Source organism: Daucus carota, chromosome 9 (genome assembly GCF_001625215.2).
Source record: "Daucus carota subsp. sativus chromosome 9, DH1 v3.0, whole genome shotgun sequence".
NCBI lineage: Eukaryota > Viridiplantae > Streptophyta > Magnoliopsida > Apiales > Apiaceae > Daucus > Daucus carota.
In genome coordinates this window covers 27,507,396-27,529,834 of record NC_030389.2, presented here as the reverse complement: position 1 = coordinate 27,529,834, position 22,439 = coordinate 27,507,396, and the positions used below count along the sequence as shown (strand labels likewise).

General features: G+C 33.4%; 2 protein-coding genes across 2 annotated transcripts; one reads left to right on the top strand and one right to left on the bottom strand.

Annotated features, from left to right (window-relative positions):
- Window positions 1–2,154: 2,154 nt before the first annotated feature.
- On the bottom strand, window positions 2,155–6,896 carry LOC108201366 (uncharacterized). Its single transcript, XM_064085288.1, has 4 exons — window positions 6,699–6,896; window positions 3,254–5,779; window positions 3,055–3,148; window positions 2,155–2,985 (listed from the first exon to the last, which is right to left on the bottom strand). Exons 2-4 carry the CDS (start codon window positions 5,770–5,772, stop codon window positions 2,155–2,157), a joined length of 3,444 nt encoding a protein of 1,147 aa, XP_063941358.1. The 5' UTR covers window positions 5,773–5,779; window positions 6,699–6,896.
- A 1,360-nt stretch (window positions 6,897–8,256) lies between these two features.
- On the top strand, window positions 8,257–9,264 carry LOC135149544 (uncharacterized). Its single transcript, XM_064085287.1, has one exon. The coding sequence runs from the start codon at window positions 8,257–8,259 to the stop codon at window positions 9,262–9,264; it is 1,008 nt and encodes a 335-aa protein (XP_063941357.1).
- Window positions 9,265–22,439: the final 13,175 nt, after the last annotated feature.

Below are 22,439 nucleotides of genomic sequence, written 5' to 3'. Positions count from 1 at the left end.
AATATTAAACCAACACACAATATTTTCCAAGGTATATCTGTATATTGATAAATACCTCGAAGGTGCTATAAATCCAAACCCGAAGGTTCGGCTACAATGGCCACTACTCTCAATATTACAAACTCTAACCACTACTGATATTACAAAGCTAGGCTAGGGTGTGTGTATAGTGGGAGTAGCCGTGCAGAGCACTTGGCCATTTCATCCCGAAGGATGATGTGAATTGTGAGAACCACAATCACATATTTATAGGCTTTCATAAACTAACCATGGTTAACGAGTTCGTCCTGGACGACTTGAGTTCGTCCTGGACGGATTCGTTTTAACAAAATAAATCTAACTCCTTAATGTAAAAGTTGCGCCTGAAGTATACAGTGTGTATATATATATCAAAGTTGCGCTTGATATATATATACACATATATATTCAAAAGTTGCGCCTCTTTTACACTCCCTTCCATTGCCTTAGAATAATTTCAAGAACTGGATCAACCTTTGACTGAGGGTCAAAGGTTGCGCTTGACACAAGAAAGTCAAACATGGCGCCTCAATACTTCACTGATGCTACTGTTGATTTGTACTTGGAGAAATTCTTCAAGGAGTGAAAGTTGTGCCTGTATTATGGTGAGAGTGAGAGGCGCAACATTTGACCTGGAATGGTCAAACGTTGCGCTTGACTTCACAATGCTCCACTGAGCCCCTGTAGAAATGACTTAGTACACTTTTGAGCAAGAAGAGTTTGCGCTTTGACTTTCCAGTCAATGGTTGCGCCACAGTGTGCCCATATGTGAAGAGAATGGGAGGCGCAACCTTTGACTTAGTCAAAGGTTGCGCTCCAATGCAGTGGACTCCACTGTATGGAGTACTTAGATCATTTCAGAGTGTGGTGAATTTGCGCCCAGTCAAAGTTGGCGCTTTGACCATGAGTATGTGTTATACATATACAGTGGAGGAACTTAGAGAGATTTTCTAAGTGGAGAGGAGTGTCGAGGCGCAAACTTTGACTTGGTCAAAGTTTGCGCTTCAACACTGTTAGTGCCTTCCCTGTATAGTGTACTTAAACAAATTCTTGGTTCACTACTTGCATCACTTATTAAATATATATATATATACATATATATAGAATTAATTGTGTTTGATTAATTACTTGAATTATTTATGTTCAAGTAATTCACAATTAATATATATATATATATACATATGTATATTAATAAGTTCTTGGCAATATTCTGGAGCAGCTCGATTGACTTGATCAATTAATTCGTTGGTTGAATCCACTGAATACTTTCGTACGTCCTGACGTCCTGTGCACTGGTCTGGTTCACGAACGACTCGAACTGAAATAATCCCTTGAATTCTTTTGCTTAACAATATACTTGATCAGTCATTCCGGGTTAGTTTATGCTTCAGTTTGTTGATTATAAATAACCAACCAAGATATATAGAAATATCTTGCTTCAGGGGTTGCACTGAAATCTTTCGAGTACTTGGACAACATCTTCATTGCTTCCACAATCTTGAATACTTCAATCTTTATTCTTCACTGAGGCATGAACATATTAATGAACTTCTTCCAGTGAACTTATTCCTTCAAGACTGTAGATGGCTTCTTCAACCTTTGTCTTCGTATCTTCCAATTCCGGTGCAGGCGTAGTGTTATTTACTTGTCCTGTTCTATTGTTGAGTTATCATCCCTATGTAACAGATAGGGTTGTCTTTACATTTAGACTTACAAAGAATTACTCTCATTTCAAAGATGGAGGAACTCAGCACAGTAACAAATTAGACAAGAATTACCCTGTTCAACTACTAGATCCCAGTTTACAGAAATAAAAATAAACTCAAAATTTTTGGAACATGCTGTGAAATCATCTGAATGACTAAAAGCTGAGAGTACACCTACAAAGATTACATATTTTTTCGAGCTCAGGCTACTGAGAGGGTTGAGCAGGGCAGGGGGTTCCCATCTTCCATCTGTAGTGCCTCCAATGAATATAACTTCTCCATGCCTCCAGGATCAGGTACAGATAAAACATAAATTTAAGGAAGCCTCCAGGATCAATATATGGGAATAATGAGAATATGGGAACATAAATGAAACAGTTACTTACAATCGATTAAAGATACAATTTTAAAGACTTCTGATAAAGCTTCATCATGCAGTTGATTCAGTTTGAGAGGCTGACTCACTGTCATCATCACAACTCTCATCATCACTAGAACAGAGTACTTCATTATCATTGAAGAATATTTCTCCATCATCATAATCATCATTCACTTCAGTTGCTTCTAGATCATCTTCCTCACAAGCAGTTTGCTTTTCATTATTGGTGAACAGATCAACAACAAGTTCACTTGAAAGACTCAGAGATGCAACATCTCTTCGAACTAAAGATGAGCTTTCAATTGAATCTTCAATTGGTTTAAAAGGTGGTAATTGACAAGATTCTTCTTCTTGAAACACATCATTGTGCGGGTGATCATTTGTCACATCTGATGATTCAGGAATTTCAAACACAAATCTGTGATTTACTTTTTGAACAAATCTCCAATCTGAACGACGCTTCATATCAAGCAAATAAAATACTTGTTGAGCTTGAGTTGCTAATATAAACGGCTCATTAGAATACCAATCAGTCGCCGTATTTACAGATGTGAGATTATTCTCCATATATATTGATTTACCTTTGGGATTAGAGTTATACCACTTGCACCGGAAAAGATAAACTTTTCGATCAAATAGGTATGACAACTCCAAAATCTCAATCAAATTCCCATAATATACCACGTCAACACCATCATGATCACCTCCCGTGCAAACTCCTGAACACTGTGTCCGAAGAGTATCATCATACTTTTTACAACGAAATCGAACACCATTAACAATACAAGCTTGGTAACTATTGTATCTTTCCAGTGGACCTTGAGACAAAGAGTACAAATCATCATTAACAGTGGATGATTTTTGCACTTGCATTTTTGACACCTATATAAGAAAATATATATTAAATGTCACACAACTCAATTAAACAATCAATAAAATATCAACTCTCACCTTCTTTCGAAACCATAATGGGAATTCTTCTCTTTGCTTACTTTCAATATCTGAATGTTGTAGCCCTCTTTCTTGCAACATGCTTTTATGTTCCCTGTATAAAAAATATTATATAATATATTAGTAAGTTATATATACACACACACACACACACATATATATATATATTGTTGCTAGAATGCTTAAAGAATTTACTTACTCGAGATATTCCTCGATGTCATCTACAGAATTGTTTAAAATATACCACTCAATGGAATTCTTCCAAATTCCAAGCAACTCTATAGAAGATGCTCCCAATGGACGAACATTAGACATAAAAACATCCATTTGATAATTTGGAAGGGGAAGATCCCAGTTGCGCTCAAGTCTAGAGTATCTTGTTTCTATGTTAGAAACATATCTAGCCAGAAAACTCACAGCTTCATCAACAACAACAGCCTCTGCAATTGAACCATCTGGTCGTGCCATGTTTCTTACGTAACTCTTATACAAACCCATATGTCGTTCCGTCTCGAACATCCATCTTGAATTAACAGGACCACCCTGCAACACTTGATCTGGTAAGTGAACACATAGATGAACCATTATGGTGAAAAATGATGGGGTAAATATCTTTTCCAACTTGCACAAAATTATTACGATCCCCTCCCTCAATTCTTCAATATCAGAAATTCGTATAGTTTTGGCACAAATTTTTTGGAAAAACTGACATAACTCAATCAGTGTACCACGGATGTTCTTTGTCAAAAAAGGTAGTATCGCAACCGGCAATATCTTATGGAGTAGAACATGACAATCATGAGTTTTCATTCCTTTGAGCTTATTATTATCCGTAACACATCGACTTATATTCGAAGCATACCCATCTGGTAATCTAACACTCTGAATAAATTGACAAAAACTTTTGCACTCTTCTTTTGTAAGAGTATAACTAGCGTGTGGTTTTTCAAATTTATTAACAGCAGTGTTCTTCAGCCAGAGCTCTTTACGAATATTTAAGTCTTGTAAATCTTTACGAGCTTTCAAATTGTCTTTAGATTTACCTTCAATATCTAAAAGTGTACCTATAATGTTATCACAAACATTCTTCTCTATGTGCATTACATCAAGATTGTGGCGGAGCAAGAGCTTTGACCAATATGGCAATTCAAATAGAACACTTCTTTTACTCCAGTTGAACTCATTAGCTCCTCGTTTCCGTTTTCTAAAGGAATTATTTGGTGCCTTACCAGGTGTACGTACGGGTACCTCCTCAAGCTGTTTTAAAATGTCTTCACCACTAAAAGTTCTTGGAGGACCACGTAACTCGGTAGATCCATCATATTCTTTGCTCTTTCGCCAAGAATGGTTAGCATTTAAATAACACCGATGTCCTGTAAAACATTGTTTGTCAGTTATTCTTCTAGACCTTGTATCTTTCAAACAAACCGGACATGCTAATTTTCCAGCAGTGCTCCACCCAGACAAATATGCATAACCAGGAAAATCACTAATTGTCCATAATACCGCTGCTTTAAGTTTAAACATGCACCCCCCATATGAATCATATGCGTCAATTCCGACCCATAATTCTTTAAGTTCTTTGATTAGTGGCTGCAAGAACACATCATAATCTTTTCCTGGAGATTTTGGACCTGGGATCAATAAAGACATGAGATAGTTGGTACCACTTGGGGAAGCCCAAGGTGGCATGTTATATGGAATTAATATCACAGGCCACAAACTATAAGTTGATGTCAGGTTTGAAAAAGGGTTGAACCCATCTGACGCCAATCCCATTCTTACGCTCCTAGTATCCGCAGCAAAATCAGGGTATGTATTGTCAAAATGCTTCCAAGCCAACCCATCAGCAGGATGACGTAATATACCAGGTTCATTTTTACGAACTTCTTGATGCCATCGCATGTCTTTTGATGTATGTTTAGAGCTAAACAAACGCTTAAGTCGAGCCTTGAGGGGGAACCATCTAAGTCGTTTATGTGGGATCTTATTTCGTATGTAACGACTACATTGACACACCGGGCATGACAAAGCACTTGCATTATCACCATAAAATATGGCACAATCATATCGGCATACATCAATTTGCTCATATCCTAAACCCACTTCACAAAGAAGTTTTCTTGTTTGGTAATAATTTTCAGGACAATTATTACCCTCAGGCAACATCTCTTTAAAACACTTTATAATATCCTCAAATGCTTTATCTGATAATTTATTAACCACTTTAATATTCATTAACCTCACCACGGCACTTAGGACAGAAAAATCCTTACAATTATCATACAAAGGCTTGTGAAGAGATTCAAACAAAGCATCATACTTGTCACCCACATTAACTGAAGAATCATCAACAAAATCACTAGTTGGACCAATGTCAAAATACTTACTATTGATGGCATCACTAAGACCTGCAGCCAAATCATCATGATGGTCTTTTTCATGCTCATCTGGAGTATTAAAGAATACTCCTTCTATATCATCTCCACATTCACCATGATGATACCAAATCTTGTAAGTTCTCAAAAACCCATGTGTAAGTAAGTGTAACTTAATCACTTTGAGAGTTTGTTTTTGCTTATTTACACATCGAGTACAAGGACATAGCACTGTACCTTTAGAGTCTATACGCTGACTTGCCACACTTATAAATTCATCAATACCACTTGCATATTCCGTCGACAATTTATTTGGAATATTTATCCATGAACGATCCATGTCCCTCCTGAAATTTTTAAAGACATTAGCAAAATTTCTCAAAAGATATAGAGACATGAATTAATTTTTTTTGGAACAAATATAGTAAACACTTAACTATAAAACAAAAAATTGCATTTTTTTTTGGAACAAGATTATATCATAAACATGCTTAAGCTGATGTAGTGAGAGGAACATACTTGGTAGTTGCTTTCATGTGTGCTAATCAACTGATATTTCCTAGAGAATTATTAGGCCCGGCTCAATAATTTGGGAGTCCCTCTCCAAAATTAAATAATTATTTTTAAATATAAAAATATATTTAATATTATTTTTAAAGACATTAATATATTTAAAAAATAAAAATAAATAATAGTTATAATATATAATCCGTGACATAAATAAATTTATATTTTAATTATCCACTGAAAATATTTAGCAAATCAATAAAAAAGTACAAAAAATAAGTTAACAAGTAATATATAATAATATTTTAAATAAAACACAAACAAAAGAATATACAATATCAATTTTACATATATACTGATAATAATAATATTAGTCACAAATAATCAGTCATCCGAAAAGAAAAAAAATTACAAATTAAGGATTCTAATCAATATTCAATATCAAAAAAGAATTCTCTGTTTGGGTTTAAACAACTATACTTCCTGAAAGATGTTGCTAATAACCCGGACTAGTATCCTCCATAGGAACATGCTAGTAAAATGAAACTCAATCCGGAAGTAATAGATGATGTGTGTGTTTGTATATATATAATTCAATCATGTTTAAAGATTCTTCTTTGTGTTAGGCATTTGAACAAACACATAGAATACACTTTAATTTTATTACAGAGGAGTGAGCGATTCACATATATATGTATGTATACATGATCCGTATATGAAAGAAAGAAAATGAAAGGAAGAATTTGAATGGAGACTAACCAAATTCAAGCCCAGAGGAATTGCGCGAGAATTGAAGTTGAACTGGGGGGCTAAGGTTTCACACGATGATTGTAATTTGGGGTTGGGGATTGTTAATTGATTTATATTGTAATTGTGTTTATAAGAATATAACCACAACAATAAATATAATGATTTGATAAAATACCAGTGTTCTTGTAAATTACATGTAGGATTAGTTTTGACATGTCAGCCTATAGTTACTGGTGTTTGAATTTTAGATTTTACTAACTTTCTTTTACCTACTAATAATAGTTATTATTATATATTGGTAAGTAAAAACTCTTTATTCCTACCAATATATAATGGTGGGTAATGTATTGGTAGGTAAAAAATAGATTTCTTGTAGTGTTATCTTATATAATGATTCTGGATTTATGAAACTTATGAAATTATGTAAAATACTTGATCCATTAGCTTGTGTGATTGGTTATCTTGCTGGGCTTGTATAGCTCATTACTTACAAACTTTCAGGTGCCTAGCTTTTGGAATCGAGAGGGAATTGGCTTAGTTTGCTCCAAAGATTTGAATTTGCATAATTCTAGTATAGAGTTGTGTCACTTTATTTGAGATTATGTCAGACTATGATTTCTTTGATTTTAATTGTAATGTCGCTGCATTTGAATTTTATCATGTTAAATGACATTTGAGATTTGAGATTTAGCATTTGAGTATTGATTATTTGATTTAAAAAGTTGGGTCGTTACAGTTGGTATCAGAGCCAGGTTTACTTCCTGTAGACTGCCATTTAGGCATGACCTGTGAGTTGAGTTTTAAAATATTAATATATCTTTGTGACTTTTGTAGATGGCAGATGAGTACCCTGAGGTTGAGATGTCTGACGTTGAGGATCCCACTGATAGTTCACCACCACCATCAGACTATGACCCTAGTTCAGACAGTGATGGTTCAATTAATAACTTTGACCTTGAATCTGATAATGATAGTGATGGACCAATTGAAGATAATCCAGGAGAGATTGTTAATAGGCCCGCTAAGAAGTCGGAGCTCGAGATAGAAGTAGAAAGTCTTCGAGCTGAGCTAGAAGAGACAAACCTGAAGCTGGATACAGCTGAGCACCGACTAGTGAGGTTGAGAGAGCACTTACTTGAGGGTTGTGATAGATTCTACAGTACCTCGTTAAGGGGTAGATGTGTGAACAAAAGAGCCAAGAAGTACATTAAGAGTTTTGCGAAGGAAACGCGAGTTGAGGTCTTGCGAAGTGTTGCACTTGTAGGGAATGCTTTAAGAGGAGGTGATCATTATGATTACCCTGCCTCTACGAGTGCTTCCCCTTCAGACAACTATTCTTCAGATTAGGATTTTGGTGGAGAGTTTTCTTTGTAGTAGACGTTATGTTTAGGACGCAATGCATTTCTTTTGGATGTACTTTTTATTATTATTGAGTAGGAAAAAAAAATTGTATTGTTTTCAGACTGATTATGAATAAAATTGTTATCAACTAATATTTTGGCATATATATTTCTTTTGCTTTACATTTCGCATTAGGATTGAGTTTTATGTAAATTATGTAGGAATCATGAATCGCCAACGAAGAACTAACAATGGAAACGCCAACAACAACGATAATGGAGGTGCAAATGTGATGAATCAACTAGCAGAAACTTTAGCAACATTGGTTGGAAACCAACAAAATAGACCTAGAAGCCTAATAGCTGAGTTTAAGAGATTGAGTCCTCCAGTTTTTGAGGGATCCACAAATCCTTCAGAGGTGGATAAGTGGTTACAGGAGATGGAGAAGATTTTTGAGTTGTTAGGAAGTAATGATGAGCAGAAGGTTAGTTTGGCAAGTTACCAACTTCAGGGGAGTGCTTATGATTGGTGGCTTATGGAAAAGAGACGAGTGGATGGCAACGAGGAAGAGGCAGCCCAACCTTACACTTGGGAAACTTTCACTGAATCTTTTAAGGATAAATATTTTCCTAGGACAATTAGAGCTAAGTTGGAGAGAGACTTTATTAGGTTAGAACAAGGAGAGAAACAAACCGTGTCGGAGTATGAAGCCGAATTTGCTCGTCTAGCTAAGTATGCGCCAGCTCTAGTTGTGGACGAAGTTAGTAGGGCACGTAGGTTTGAGGAGGGACTGAGAAGTGAGATTAAGAGGCATGTGGCTGCTTTTGAGCTGAACAGTTACAAGATGGTGTTAAACAAGGCTTTAGTAGTGGAAAGAGGATTGATGGTAGAAGATGAAAAGAAAGATTCTGAGCCTAAGAAGAGGGCCGAGCCTACCAACGGATTTAATGAGAATGGACCAGCAAAGAAGTTCAATAACCGAGGGAATTTTAATCGACGCGATTCAGGAGCTAGGCTTTCTTGTTCGAGATGTGGAAGAAATCACTTAGACAAGGACTGTCGCTGGAACACAGGAGCTTGTTTTAGCTGTGGTGAGACTGGGCATAAGGTTGCAGAGTGTCCAAAACGCGATACTTCAAGGGACAAGGACAATAAGAACAAGGGCACTCTAGCCGCCCTTGGACCAAACTATGGACGAGTGTTTAAACTTCCTACCGGGCCAAACACAGATTAAGGTACACAACTACTTCTATGATTATGTGTTTTTTTTATGTGTAAAAGTTATCAGAATTATTAATTAACTAATTTTTTTTATATTTTTCTATTATTTTTGACACTTGAACATTTTTTGTATGTTTAAATTTGGGGACCAAATTTTTTTAAGGAGGGTAGAATGTGATAGCCTGTATTTTCCTTGTAAAAAAAAAAACAAAAAAAAAACAAACTACTTTTCAATGGTGTTTAAAACTTTGATAAAATATATTTCTATGTGATTATATTTGAATACGTGTGTTGTTATTTTATAAGATTTTATATACTGAAGTGTTATCTCTAAGCAAATATTTAGGCCAGAACTTCCGTTAGCAAGTGGATAGATCTTAATTCAAAATAATGATCACGTACCCATAATTGTAGGAACACGTTGAACCAAGTATGTACATAAATACACGTACTTGTTTCACTTATTTTCTTGTACAGCTCTTCTCTTCTAAAAGGTATGTCTATGTTTATGTCCTGCTTATGTGCTCTGCTCTGCTATACACTCTTGGCTGATATTTGACATTATATGTATAACATGTTTACTACAGTGAATTTAGTTTGTCACTGTGTTGTGTATATACATGTCTATTTTACTAGTTTTACACATACTGTTGGCTACTGTATATTATATGTTTTCTATTATTGTATATTATATGTCTTCTATTATTAAGTGTTTGTGTAATATCTTGTTTAAAGTTTCATGCCTTTATCTTTTGTTAATTATTTTACTGTATATAATGGAGTCTGATTTTTTATTAGATCTCAAAATTGTTTTGGAGTGATTAAAATTATGTTTATAATTAATTTCTGAAAAATATGCTTTTATGTATATATGCATCAATTTTGGATATGAATATCTTTGATTTTATAATTTAATATGCATGTTAATCTTTTATGAATTATATTAGATTTACGTAATTAATATACATTATTTTATTAAAACTATTATTATTTTATGTCACTCTTGTCAATTATAATAGTAGTATTTTAAGACTAATGTTTACTTGTATATTTATGAACAAAATTGTTTAGTAAATATTTGTGGAGACTTGTATATTATGAGATTGTTTAATATTGTGTGTTTATATTTGATTGGCTACATATGTATAAATTATTAGTTTTTGTTGAATTCAGTTTACTGGAGTTTTGGGATATGGACAGATAGGGTAAATTGTGAATTATTTGTAATCTGTTTAGAAGTGATGGATGGGCTTGTTGAGTGGGCTTTATGTGTTACTTGCACAGGCTATTTGTATGTGTTCACGTCAAAATAGGTTAACTGTGTATACAATATAAAATTAGTTTATGTATACTTGTACTGGCTTATAAAAATGTTATGATTATTCTATGCACTTAGTTTATATCTTCTTTTATTTATTTGTATAATTGTTAAGATTAGTTATATGATTAATGGCTTAATTTAATTACTCTCATTAATAAATTTTGTAATATATGAGGTTATTATATTTTCAAAAGACAAACTATTTTAGAGAGTCTCTTTCTTAAATCATTTTTTTTTATTAGAGTTGCATATTTAATTATGTGCCAAGCTAAATTTATTTTGTATGATTATAATATATATAAGTAATATTGGACCTTATTATTAATGTCATGTTTAATTTATTTTAGGAATATGCAAATTGGGTGCAACATGTAATAATATTATAATATCATTTATCGATATTTTTGTAGTGTCTCTCTTGTTTTAAAATCATTGTCATGATATTTTATTTAATTATTTAAATTAGATATTTATCAAGTTTTGTTTTATTGGTTAGGAAATCATTTGATCATTGAATATTGTGCATCGGTGTTGCTAGTTAAGGTAAGTTAACTTTTCAGTCTTGCTATTGTATTTATTTGAAACTTTGTTTTGTTTAAATATTTGGTTCAAGTTAAACATTTTAGATATAAGAATTCCCAGTTAGCTCTGACCTATGAAACCGTTAGTATCTGCGTATAGTTCCGGAACTAGCCTATGATACCTTACTAGGGGTGCCTGTTATGATACCTTCGGGGTTGCACACTTTATGATACCTTAGTAAGGGGCGCATTACTGACAAAGTTATGAACTTATGATACCGAGTCACCGGGTATTTGTGACCTTAGCGAGCTGTGGAATTATCTTATATAATGATTCTGGATTTATGAAACTTATGAAATTATGTAAAATACTTGATCCATTAGCTTGTGTGATTGGTTATCTTGCTGGGCTTGTATAGCTCATTACTTACAAACTTTCAGGTGCCTAGCTTTTGGAATCGAGAGGGAATTGGCTTAGTTTGCTCCAAAGATTTGAATTTGCATAATTCTAGTATAGAGTTGTGTCACTTTATTTGAGATTATGTCAGACTATGATTTCTTTGATTTTAATTGTAATGTCGCTGCATTTGAATTTTATCATGTTAAATGACATTTGAGATTTGAGATTTAGCATTTGAGTATTGATTATTTGATTTAAAAAGTTGGGTCGTTACATTTATTATATAGTTATTTTCTTTGTTTTAATTAAAAATAAATAATAAATAAACTTGATAAAATCTAAATATATTATCATAAATATTAGAACTCATAACCTTTTACTTGGTTTTTTTAACATTCAAAAATAATACGTAAAACTTTATAAATAATATTTTTACAACTTGAACTTATATTTCAAGTTACCTGTTTGATATTTATGGTCACTTCAATGACCATCTTGATACCGTTTCGAGTTCAGTAACCAATTTGATACATTAATCTCACTTCAGTGACCAACTTGATAATTAACCCGAACCTAATATATTTATTATTTTTAACACTACTTTTCACTATTACACCCACTTATTTTTTATTTTTTCTGAATAAGAAAAAATAATTCAATAATAAAAAGTCATACGGCATCTACATACATGATCGAAATTGAATAAACGCATAATAATATCGTTGTTGAATTCTTCCATCTTGGATAGACAACCAAACGATTTTTTAAAGAGATATATACATATTGTAATCCTCCAACTGTTGTTTTGAGCAATCGATCATAGATGTATCACCATAATAACCTTCATCACCGAATCAACACCATGAAAATCAACACCAGCAAAATCCTGCAGATCTGGAATCCCGGACATTACGAACAGTAAAGAAAATCAAAATCAAACTCTCACGCAAGGAGAGACCAAACAAAACCCAAATAAATTGGGAACTTATTGAACAAAAGCAAAAGATGAACAAAGACTTTTAAAAAGAAGAAAAGATTAGGGCTTTCCACCGGTAAAAACCGATGGAAGCCCCTCAGATTATAGAGGCGGCTACTTCAAAAATGGAGAGAAAAGAGAGAATAGGGTTTTTTTAGCTTGGAATTTATAAAATACTCTCTTTTTATTAAACTCTTATTAAATAAACATTATTATATCCACTACTTTCCTCTCATCTATTATTAAATTTTAGCAAGTCCCACCACTTTACCCACGTTTCAACTAAATTTATCTTTCTTAGAGCAACTCCAAGGGTGTTATGCATATCTATTAGCTATAATATGATATATGAATAATAATATAAAATTATAACTAATAGGTCCTAGATTCACTCCAATGGTGTTATGTATAATTATATTATCTAAAATTATACATAATCGCTTTAGAGATTTTACAAACTAGGGAATTATGCCCGCGTTACGCGAGCTCCCTACAAAAAATTTGTCAAACTCGTAGACAATGCAAGTTTGTGGTATTAGAATGAAAAACCGACTTATTATAACTAATGCGAATTAAAAAAATGTCCAAAATTTTACCAAATACAGGAATACTTTTCCCAAAATTTTCATGACATGAAAAAGAAGACTATTTAAGTATCAAAATATAAAAGTAACAATTATATATTAGCAAAACTTCCGTTATATAGTGAAGAAGAAAAGTTTTTAGTGTTTATATAAAATATATTAGAAATTTCTTAATCTATCGCTTGTCCGATTTTTTACGGAATAAAGGTAGGTTATTATTAACAGCAAATTAAAAAATTAGGTGTGCACAAACAAATCTACCAATTAGACCAAAATAAAAAAATGTACTTTATAAGAAAATTTGGGAATTATAAAGTAAATTACAATGAAAAGGAAAAAGACCAAAACTTTACATGCCTCGGAGGATTGTTGAGCAAAAAAAAGATCTATCCCCAAAGAATACAAAAAGACATACACTAAACCATTGTTTTGCATGCGCTTAGAGATGCCGCTGTCGAAGATCAAAAGTCGCGAACCGAAGCTGGAGACTGAAAAGGGGTTATGGATCAGTTGCAGAAGAACTCGACACCGGTGAGTTATACAACATCATCAACATTGCTTGTTTATTATTCTGTTGTAATATTACAATATGATCGTAAAACCCTAAAACTTTGTTTATTGCCGTGTCCAATGGCGTTACAGTAATTGCACGGTGGTTGCTTGAGTTTACATAGAACTCGATAAATCTTTTTTTGGTGAAGACACACATTATTTAACCACTATTATATGAATTGCTCCATTGAACATAATGCAGCGATCTGTTGCTATTTTCATCTATAGGCTGCATCCCATGACTATACATTAACAGGAATCAAAATTTAGTACGAACTTGTGTTTAGTCTCCATGGCCAATGGTTGATAATGCTCTTGCGTTTTTTCGAATAAAGATCTGATGTCCATACTTTCCAAATATGCATGAGATGTATAAGATGCGTAGCCTAATTTTTGGAAAACAATAACTACAGGTGTCAAAAACACAAAATTTGGTGGATGAAAGGAATGCATTAGTTGAGAAGTGGCAACGAATTCTTGCTAATGGTAAAATCAATTCTCCAAAACCTATGTACAAAGTCACTCTACATTGAAGTGTCTTTAACCACTGTTTTTTGCAAAAACATCTTTTTAGCCGATGCTGCAGTAGAAGCCAGTTTCTTGTCCGTGAGCAAGAGTCGAGAGTCGTTTGGCATTCTGGTAATAGAAACAAATGGTTTCTACCCTGTTATATGTCATAATTATGCATTGTTATAACGTAAAAGTGTTTCTAAAATCTTTCATATTTTCTTAAAAATGCAGTCCATGCCTGATGACTTTGTACACAGCTTTGGTGCTATGCTGCCTATTCGGATAGGCCTGTCATGCCGTAACATAATGTGGGTAGTTAAGTATGACCTGCAGCAGAGAGAAATTATTGGACTTAGCAAGTTCATGAGATACTACGGGATGAAGATCTTTAACATGGCACAGCTAGACTACTATGGAGAAGGGTTGTTTGTGGTGAGTTTATTTAAAGATACGGCGCTTGAATTAAACTATCCAGTTGGAATGCCAAAGGATTTAAACATGAGCAAAGAATGGGAAGAACAGAACAGAGATGATTATGTTGTCAGAGCTGGTACATTTCAGCTGGCAGCGTGTGAGACATCCATTTTTTTCAATTGCTGTACAAATAAGGATGGATACGCCAGCATGCTGATTCTAGAATCCGATATGGAAATGGATCGAGGCTTAATGGTAATTCACAGAACTTTTTCATACGTACTTTTAATCTATATTTAAATGTAATGAGTCAAGTAATAAACGTAAAGTGTATATACTGAATGGTTGCATCGTATTTAATGGCGACTAATATGAAAATCTCATTTTCCAAACACTGTTGCACAGCTGCTGAAGAGTTCGTGGGAGCAATTTTATGATGTTTGGGAGGATCGGAGCACTGTGACCTTGATTTTTGGAGATAGGTCTTGGGATGTCAAAGTAAGAAAAAGAAGTGAGGTTTGCTATTTTGCAACAGGATGGAGAGAATTTTACGAAGCAGTTGGCCTGAAAGAGGGGGATTACATTGTTGGTTTCCGAGCAAATTTGGAGCAAAACAACAAACTGAAGTTGTGCATTTACAGGGCAGCTGACCATCTTAATGATCTTGATGTTGGTACTCCATTTTCAACTTGGCTACTTTCTGATTTATACAATAAGCACGTTAACTTGGACTACTTTTTTAGATAACCAATATTATTTTCCTTAGCTGTGAAACAATCGCACATGTTGAGCAAGTCCTTTTTAAGATTGTTCATGATAAGTCAGCAGCCAACAGATATTTGGTAAGTTGTCGCATCCATATCACAAAAAATATATATTGCTGTTATGAGCAGAAGTATGAGTAGGAGAGTGCATATTAAACGTTGAGCATAATTTTGCCTAGTGTATTTTAAACAGATGATGCCCTTCCTGGTAGGAGAACTTTATGGTTGGAAACTAAGGCAAATTAAAAAAAATTCCATGGGGGGTATTGAACACCGATTCTACTACCTTTCATTTCCAGGCTACATGTATCTGCTTGAAGATTTGCTCAGGGATTTCCGTGTGAAAAGAAATGACACGTTGATATTCAAGATGAATGAGTCAGACACACTTCTTTGTCGCGTATACGACTGCAATGGAATGGAGATCGGTTATGATTACCGTCCTGGGAAGCAAGCCACTAACAGATCTCCGGAATGGATTTGGAGTTTTGAGCAATCCACTGATAGGGGTAAAGCAATCATCAATTAATACTGCTTTTTAGTCATTATTGGTAAATCCTTTACACAAACTCTTTCTTCACCAACAAATTTGAATAATACGGGATTGCAGGACAAATTGAGCTGATGAAATATGCTGTTGATGAAGATAATATGCAGATAGATGAATCTGATAATATCAAAGATTTCTCTACTCATCTGACAGAGGGGAATGTTGACAAAAAGACGCATGGCCTGGTAATATAATATGTGGCTTCTTAAAAACAGCGCTTATTCACTAATCACATAATGTAGATTTGATGGTCTATAGTTTTCACATATGCAGTTTTTTAATTTTTGAAAATTTTATACAGTTCATACCAGCATCAATCAAGCCTCAAGGTGGCAAATGGAAAAGGAGTCAAAGCATTCGTTTGAGAACTGATAAGGGAGTCTGGATAGTTGGTATCACAGTTGCAGGGAAGAAGGCCATATTCTGTGCTGGTTGGAACAAATTTGTGCGCGACAACATTTATGTGGCAGGACAACGTCTAAACTTCAGACTGGTGGATCGCTCCGAACCAATGGAATTTGAAATCACTAAAATTTAAAGTCATTGGTGCTCATTTCCAAACTTATCTGCTGCATATTTGAAGGATACTATTACTACTTAAATTTGATCATATTATTTATGTGCTGGTAAAATATGACTTTGTATTCTTATTGGATTTTGCTTTCAGCAGTTTATGGATATTGTTGTCTGTGGATAGAATTATAACTGCGCGACTGTTAACAGCTTTTGTCTTACAGCATTATTCAAAATGATCTTGCTTTTGTCGATTCCACAAATGTATATGACCTGAGGACGTATGCACTCTATTAATATTAAAAATGGACTGAGGCAAACTCAACCATCTTTGACATTCTTACTGCAAGACTGCGTGTATATCACAATATGCAAAGTAGGAAATATGCAAGTATGGTTTAAGAGTAATACATATCATGCATTTCAACTTGCGACAAACACAATAAATTTTTAAGATTCAGATCTAACAAAAAACCCTTTTATGTTTCTGAGTGAAAACATCACAATGGCAATAATGATATCATCTCTTCAAATACAAACTAATTATCAGCCTGTATGCAAAATAGTTCTTAAAGTAAATTCACTTTCATAACGTCCCACGCTTAGTACTGTATCCAATGTGCATCACAGCATGCCTCATCTTATACGTACATCCATAGTCTTAGAATCAATGTTTAACAATTACATAATTTAAAAACATCCATAAGCAATAAAAAAAGCACCATATTTCTGTCTCATCAAAATCTGAAAAGAACATAATAAAACTGTATGGCAGCATTACTTGACACAAACTGGATAGTGTTATTTATAATTGGTCCAGCAACCTGCATAGAAAACAGATGAGGTCAAAACAACAATGCATAACGCGATCAATAACCAAGAAACAAATAATTGTCTCTATAAACCCGGAGCAATGAACGCGTAAAATATTCCCAAAACATGATTTTTTTTTATTGCACTTGGATTGCTGTGAATGGATATTTATATCATAAAAAACAATGGGAACAATAGATATCAAATTTTTAAAAATGTTGTAGCTTACCTGCGGCGCACTCGTCGCACTGCAGTGTGATTTATGTTTATATATACTTTTGAAGGCGACGTTGTGCTAACTTGGAGAATACCTGGAGGACTATACTAATTAATATATATTGATGTGTATCAAGCAACATTTTTGAAAATAAAAAATATATGAAGGAATGCACCAAGGAAAATTTTGAAAAAAATTTCATGTACAATATAATGGAATCTGACCTTTATAAAAGTGAGACCTCATCGAAGAAAGTATTACAATCGGTTCAGTAGAGAATTCACTATTGAATAATGGATTCAGAAGCTCAATCTTCTCGTCCCAAAACATCACTCGAACCATATTCTTAAACCAAGTGTGGAGATAAGTATATGTAGGGACTATATACCAAAAAATTATAAAGTATAAACTAAATTTAAAATACATACTATGAATGAGATATTGCTAGGCTTACCTCCCATCATAAAGATTGAATCGGACATAGTTTCGTGGCCCGTTATCCGATAAATCAACTTCCACTTCTCCACAGTCAATAATAATGCCAACAATATCTATAGAATCATCGAGTGTAAGCAAATAATTATTAGAAATAAAAAAGCAAAATATTCACACACGGGATGTTTTGAAAATCTGGACCTATTGCATATAAAGGTAGCTGGTCCGGAGCAAGATTTCTCGCAATAGTGTAGACATCGCCTAAATCTGTTAGCTCGAATTTATATCTTGGAAATCTGCCAATCTCGAGAGGAACAGGAGTAACTTTGGAAGATTCATTTAAAATTATGCATATGTCAGATGTAACTGGACGAAGATCGCCTATTGCTCTTCTTGTAATAAAGTTCTCGATAACATACATGTCGCCTTCGTAAATAGACAAACCTATACTAGAACATGCTTCTGGTATGACAAAACCATGAACGTGAAACTCCTACGCAATAGGAAAATAGAATAAATACTCCTGGAAAAATTGTTAAAATTAAAAATGCTGTGCTCATCCGGGTTCATGTGTATAACCTCAACGTCAATAAGGATCAAGTTCCTTCCAATGAAATCTCCGTTGCTTCCAAAAGAATCCCAGGTTCGTGTAACGCGAATCTTAATCTTCCAATCAAACCTGGAAAGTTGTAGAGAACGGAGTCTGGTAAACATTATTCTGCAAATAACACAGGGGGATCATATCAAGAACTATATATTGATAAACTTGAAATTACATCGTACATATACATTGACCAATACCGAATAAACAAATTAGAAAATAAAAACAAAGAGATGAGATGCAGCAGCAGTAGAAGTAATATGTTAGGCATTGTTAATACTCAAGGGAAGATGGAAAAATATTATTGTAACAGCTTTGCAGGAAGGGATGTATTACCTTGAGTGCGCTTTGTATCATCTGATCTATACTATATGGTTAGCTATATATACTATGTAGACCGTGAAATAATTTAGAAAAGTTCCACAATTTATGGGATTTGTTTGATATCTGATTGTGATGAGACCTCAGTAAATCATGCGGAGGTTATGAATTAAGACTCTAGCTAAGTCAATCTCATACTAACAGCTTTGATTATATGATATCTTTTAAGCAGTTGGCCAATTGGATAATTGTGAAACTAAAAAATTTTCTCACAATTAAATCATTTTCATCTAATATCCATTACATAACATGGTGTATTTTTGCAACTTACACGACTTCTTCAGACTAAATTACACAATCTATCTTTTCACATTTATTAAAATAATCTGTGCTAAAATAACAAATCCACAGCACTTTAGAATGTAATATTAAAAAATATGAGCGTAGTATTCTTTCGCAGAAAATGAGAAACTGGTCATGTGGTTTAGGTAGAAAACTTAACACAATTGAGGATATTAATGGGAAAAAATTTGTTCTTGTCCGAAAAGATTTAAATGCACAAACTACTAATGCATTTATATGTATGACGGCAACTTAATGCATAAGTGTAAACAAATTACTAAGAGTCTAAGCTTGTTTAGTTAAGAGTTAACACTTTTCTTAATGATCAAGTGACTTGTGGAAAAAAGAGAGGGAGCTGCACAGCCTTTGAAAACATCATAAGACTTATAGCATACAGTTGACATCAACTATTATTCTGAATGATTATATGCGAACAACACGCTTATATAGGTTAACATGCTGTGCTTGATTGCAGTTTATGTGCTCCGCAGGAGATGGATGTCCAATTCATTAATTTTTTTTTTTAGTTTACCCAGTTATTTAATTAAGCTTTGCATTTATTTCACAATGAACAGTGTTACGATGTTATTTTATATGAACTGTGCACTACCGTAATAATCCAAGTTAAAAGAATAGTGTAAGTCTAAATGTAAAGACAACCCTATCTGTTACATAGGGATGATAACTCAACAATAGAACAAGACAAGTAAATAACACTACGCCTGCACCGGAATCGGAAGATACGAAGACAAAGGTTGAAGAAGCCATCTACAGTCTTGAAGGAATAAGTTCACTGGAAGAAGTTCATTAATATGTTCATGCCTCGGTGAAGAATAAAGATTGAAGTATTCAAGATTGTGGAAGCAATGAAGATGTTGTCCAAGTACTCTAAAGATTTCAGTGCAACCCCTGAAGCAAGATATTTCTATATATCTTGGTTGGTTATTTATAATCAACAAACTGAAGCACAAACTAACCCGGAACCGACTGATCAATGTTTGCTGACAAAGACGATACAATGTTTAACTTCAGTGTTAGTCGCTTGTGAACCAGACCAGTGCACTAAGCGTCAGCACGTACGGAGCTTTGCAAAGTATTTATCGATCGAAGAAATTGATCAAGTTATCAAGTCATTTGTTCCAAACTCAAGCCAAGCCAAATGCCTAGCCTCTGCAAGCTGTATCAAGTCTCTGCTCAAATGCCATATGTCAAGCTTCCACACAAAGCCATATCAGGTGACCTATCTTTTATATGTGTGCACTTATATATTTGTATATGTACAAATATATTTATATATATGTATATATGTATATTTAATTAAATATAATATATATAATATATATGTATATATGTTTTTTTAAACATATGTATATGTATATTTATATGTATGTATATTTAAATAAATATATATGTATATAATATATGTATTTATATTTTACATAAGCAATTATATAATTAAGTGTATATATATATTATATTATGTGCATAAATATATGTATATTTAGAGAGAGTTATATATATCTTTATATATATTTATATTTATATTTACACATAGTTATATGTATATTATATATATTTAAATATATGAGAATATATTTAAATATATGTGTATATATATGTTACTATATGTTTATATAAATATTATATATATGTATATATTTATATATACTTTTCTTTATATATATTTATGTTTATATTTATATTTATAAATAACTATATATATCTCTATATATATTTATATATATATTACATTTGTATTTACATATAATTATATATTATATATATTTAAATATATGAGAATATATTTAAATATATGTACATATATTATTATATGTTCATATAAATAAAATATATATATGTGTGTGTATATTTATATATATTTTATTTATTAATATAATAACAACATAATATATTATATTATATATATTATGCATGCATGTGATGATGTCAGGTGTCTAGGGCAACCTAGGGTTTGCATGTGCATGTAGGGTTTCACACAAGACATTACACTTGTGAATGATTTTTATCTAAGTCATTTATACTGTGAACACACTGGAAGCATACATGGCGCAACATTTGACCTGGAAGAAGTCCAAGGAGTGATAACAGTGGGGAGTCTCCACTGTAGGGGCGCAAGTTTGTTTTTGCTTAAACAAAAACTAAGTGGCGTAGGAGAGAGAACAGGGAAGTACATGCATGACTCTGTATACCTCTGTTGAGCGCAAGTTTAGGTCAAGCGCAACCTTTGACCAATTCTGGTCAATTGTTGCGCCTCTGACCCTAACTATACTTGGCGCAACTTTGTGTTTGTGAAGAAATATTCTAAGTCATGGCAATACAGGTACAACTGTGGCGCAAGTTGGTTAAAATGTTAACCAGGAGAGAGAAGAGTGAGTATTCTAGCGCCAACTCATCTCAGGCGCAAGTTCATGATACACTTAGGTATATATATACATATATAACTAAGTGGCGCCATTTCCTTTAACTGAGGAGCCACTTGGATATACTTGTATATATTTTCTAAGTCAAATTTTCTCTCCTTGGCATGCATGAAGTTACTGGAAGCGCAAGTTCTGTAGTGGCGCAAGTTTGGCTTGATGAAGTTAACTAGGGTTAGTTAGTGACAAGCCTATAAATACCCATGGATTTTGTTATCATTAGTAACACACTCTCCACCACCTTTATGGTGGAATGGCTTTGTGCCTTGCACACTACTACACACAAATAAACTCTAGCTTAGTTTTGTATTATATATATATTTAGAAGCTAGGGTTTGTGAGTGTAAGTAGTAATAGCCATTGTAGCCAACCTTCGGGTTTGGATTTATAGCACCCTTCGAGGTATTTATCAATATACAGATATACCTTGGAAAATATTGTGTGTTGGTTTAATATTTTCATATCCTCAGAAACCGACCCAATAAATATCCGGAACACGAAACCCATTACAGGACTGCAATTTATTTATCCGCAAGATTCGAAAGAATTTTAAATTGTAGTGAGTATCGTATTCAACCCCCCCTTCTACGATACTTTGGACCTAACAATTGGTATCAGAGCAGGCTGATTGATATACAAATCAGGATCCTAATCGTACGGAAAATCAAGAACCTAGCTTTCGATATTTGATTAGGGGAAATGTTCTTCCGGTTTGTGTTGCTGAATTTGTCTGTAGGCCTAAGCAAGGATTATCTGTCGGATACTGAACTTTGGACCGGGACTTATAAATTTATACTTTAAATTTTAATAAGTTTATTTTATAAATTTGACTTAATTTATTTTAAACTTATTAATTGAGTTTATTATGAATTAATTAAATTTATCTTATAAACTTAATTAAATTTACTTTATAAAC

Coding starts and splice junctions, on each gene's coding strand:
- LOC108201366 (XM_064085288.1), bottom strand. CDS start 5,772: ATGGATCGTTCATGGATAAATATTCCAAATAAATTGTCGACGGAATAT. Junction 3,149..3,253: donor GACATCGAGGAATATCTCGA/GTAAGTAAATTC, acceptor TTTTTTATACAG/GGAACATAAAAGCATGTTGC. Junction 2,986..3,054: donor CATTATGGTTTCGAAAGAAG/GTGAGAGTTGAT, acceptor TTTCTTATATAG/GTGTCAAAAATGCAAGTGCA.
- LOC135149544 (XM_064085287.1), top strand. CDS start 8,257: ATGAATCGCCAACGAAGAACTAACAATGGAAACGCCAACAACAACGAT.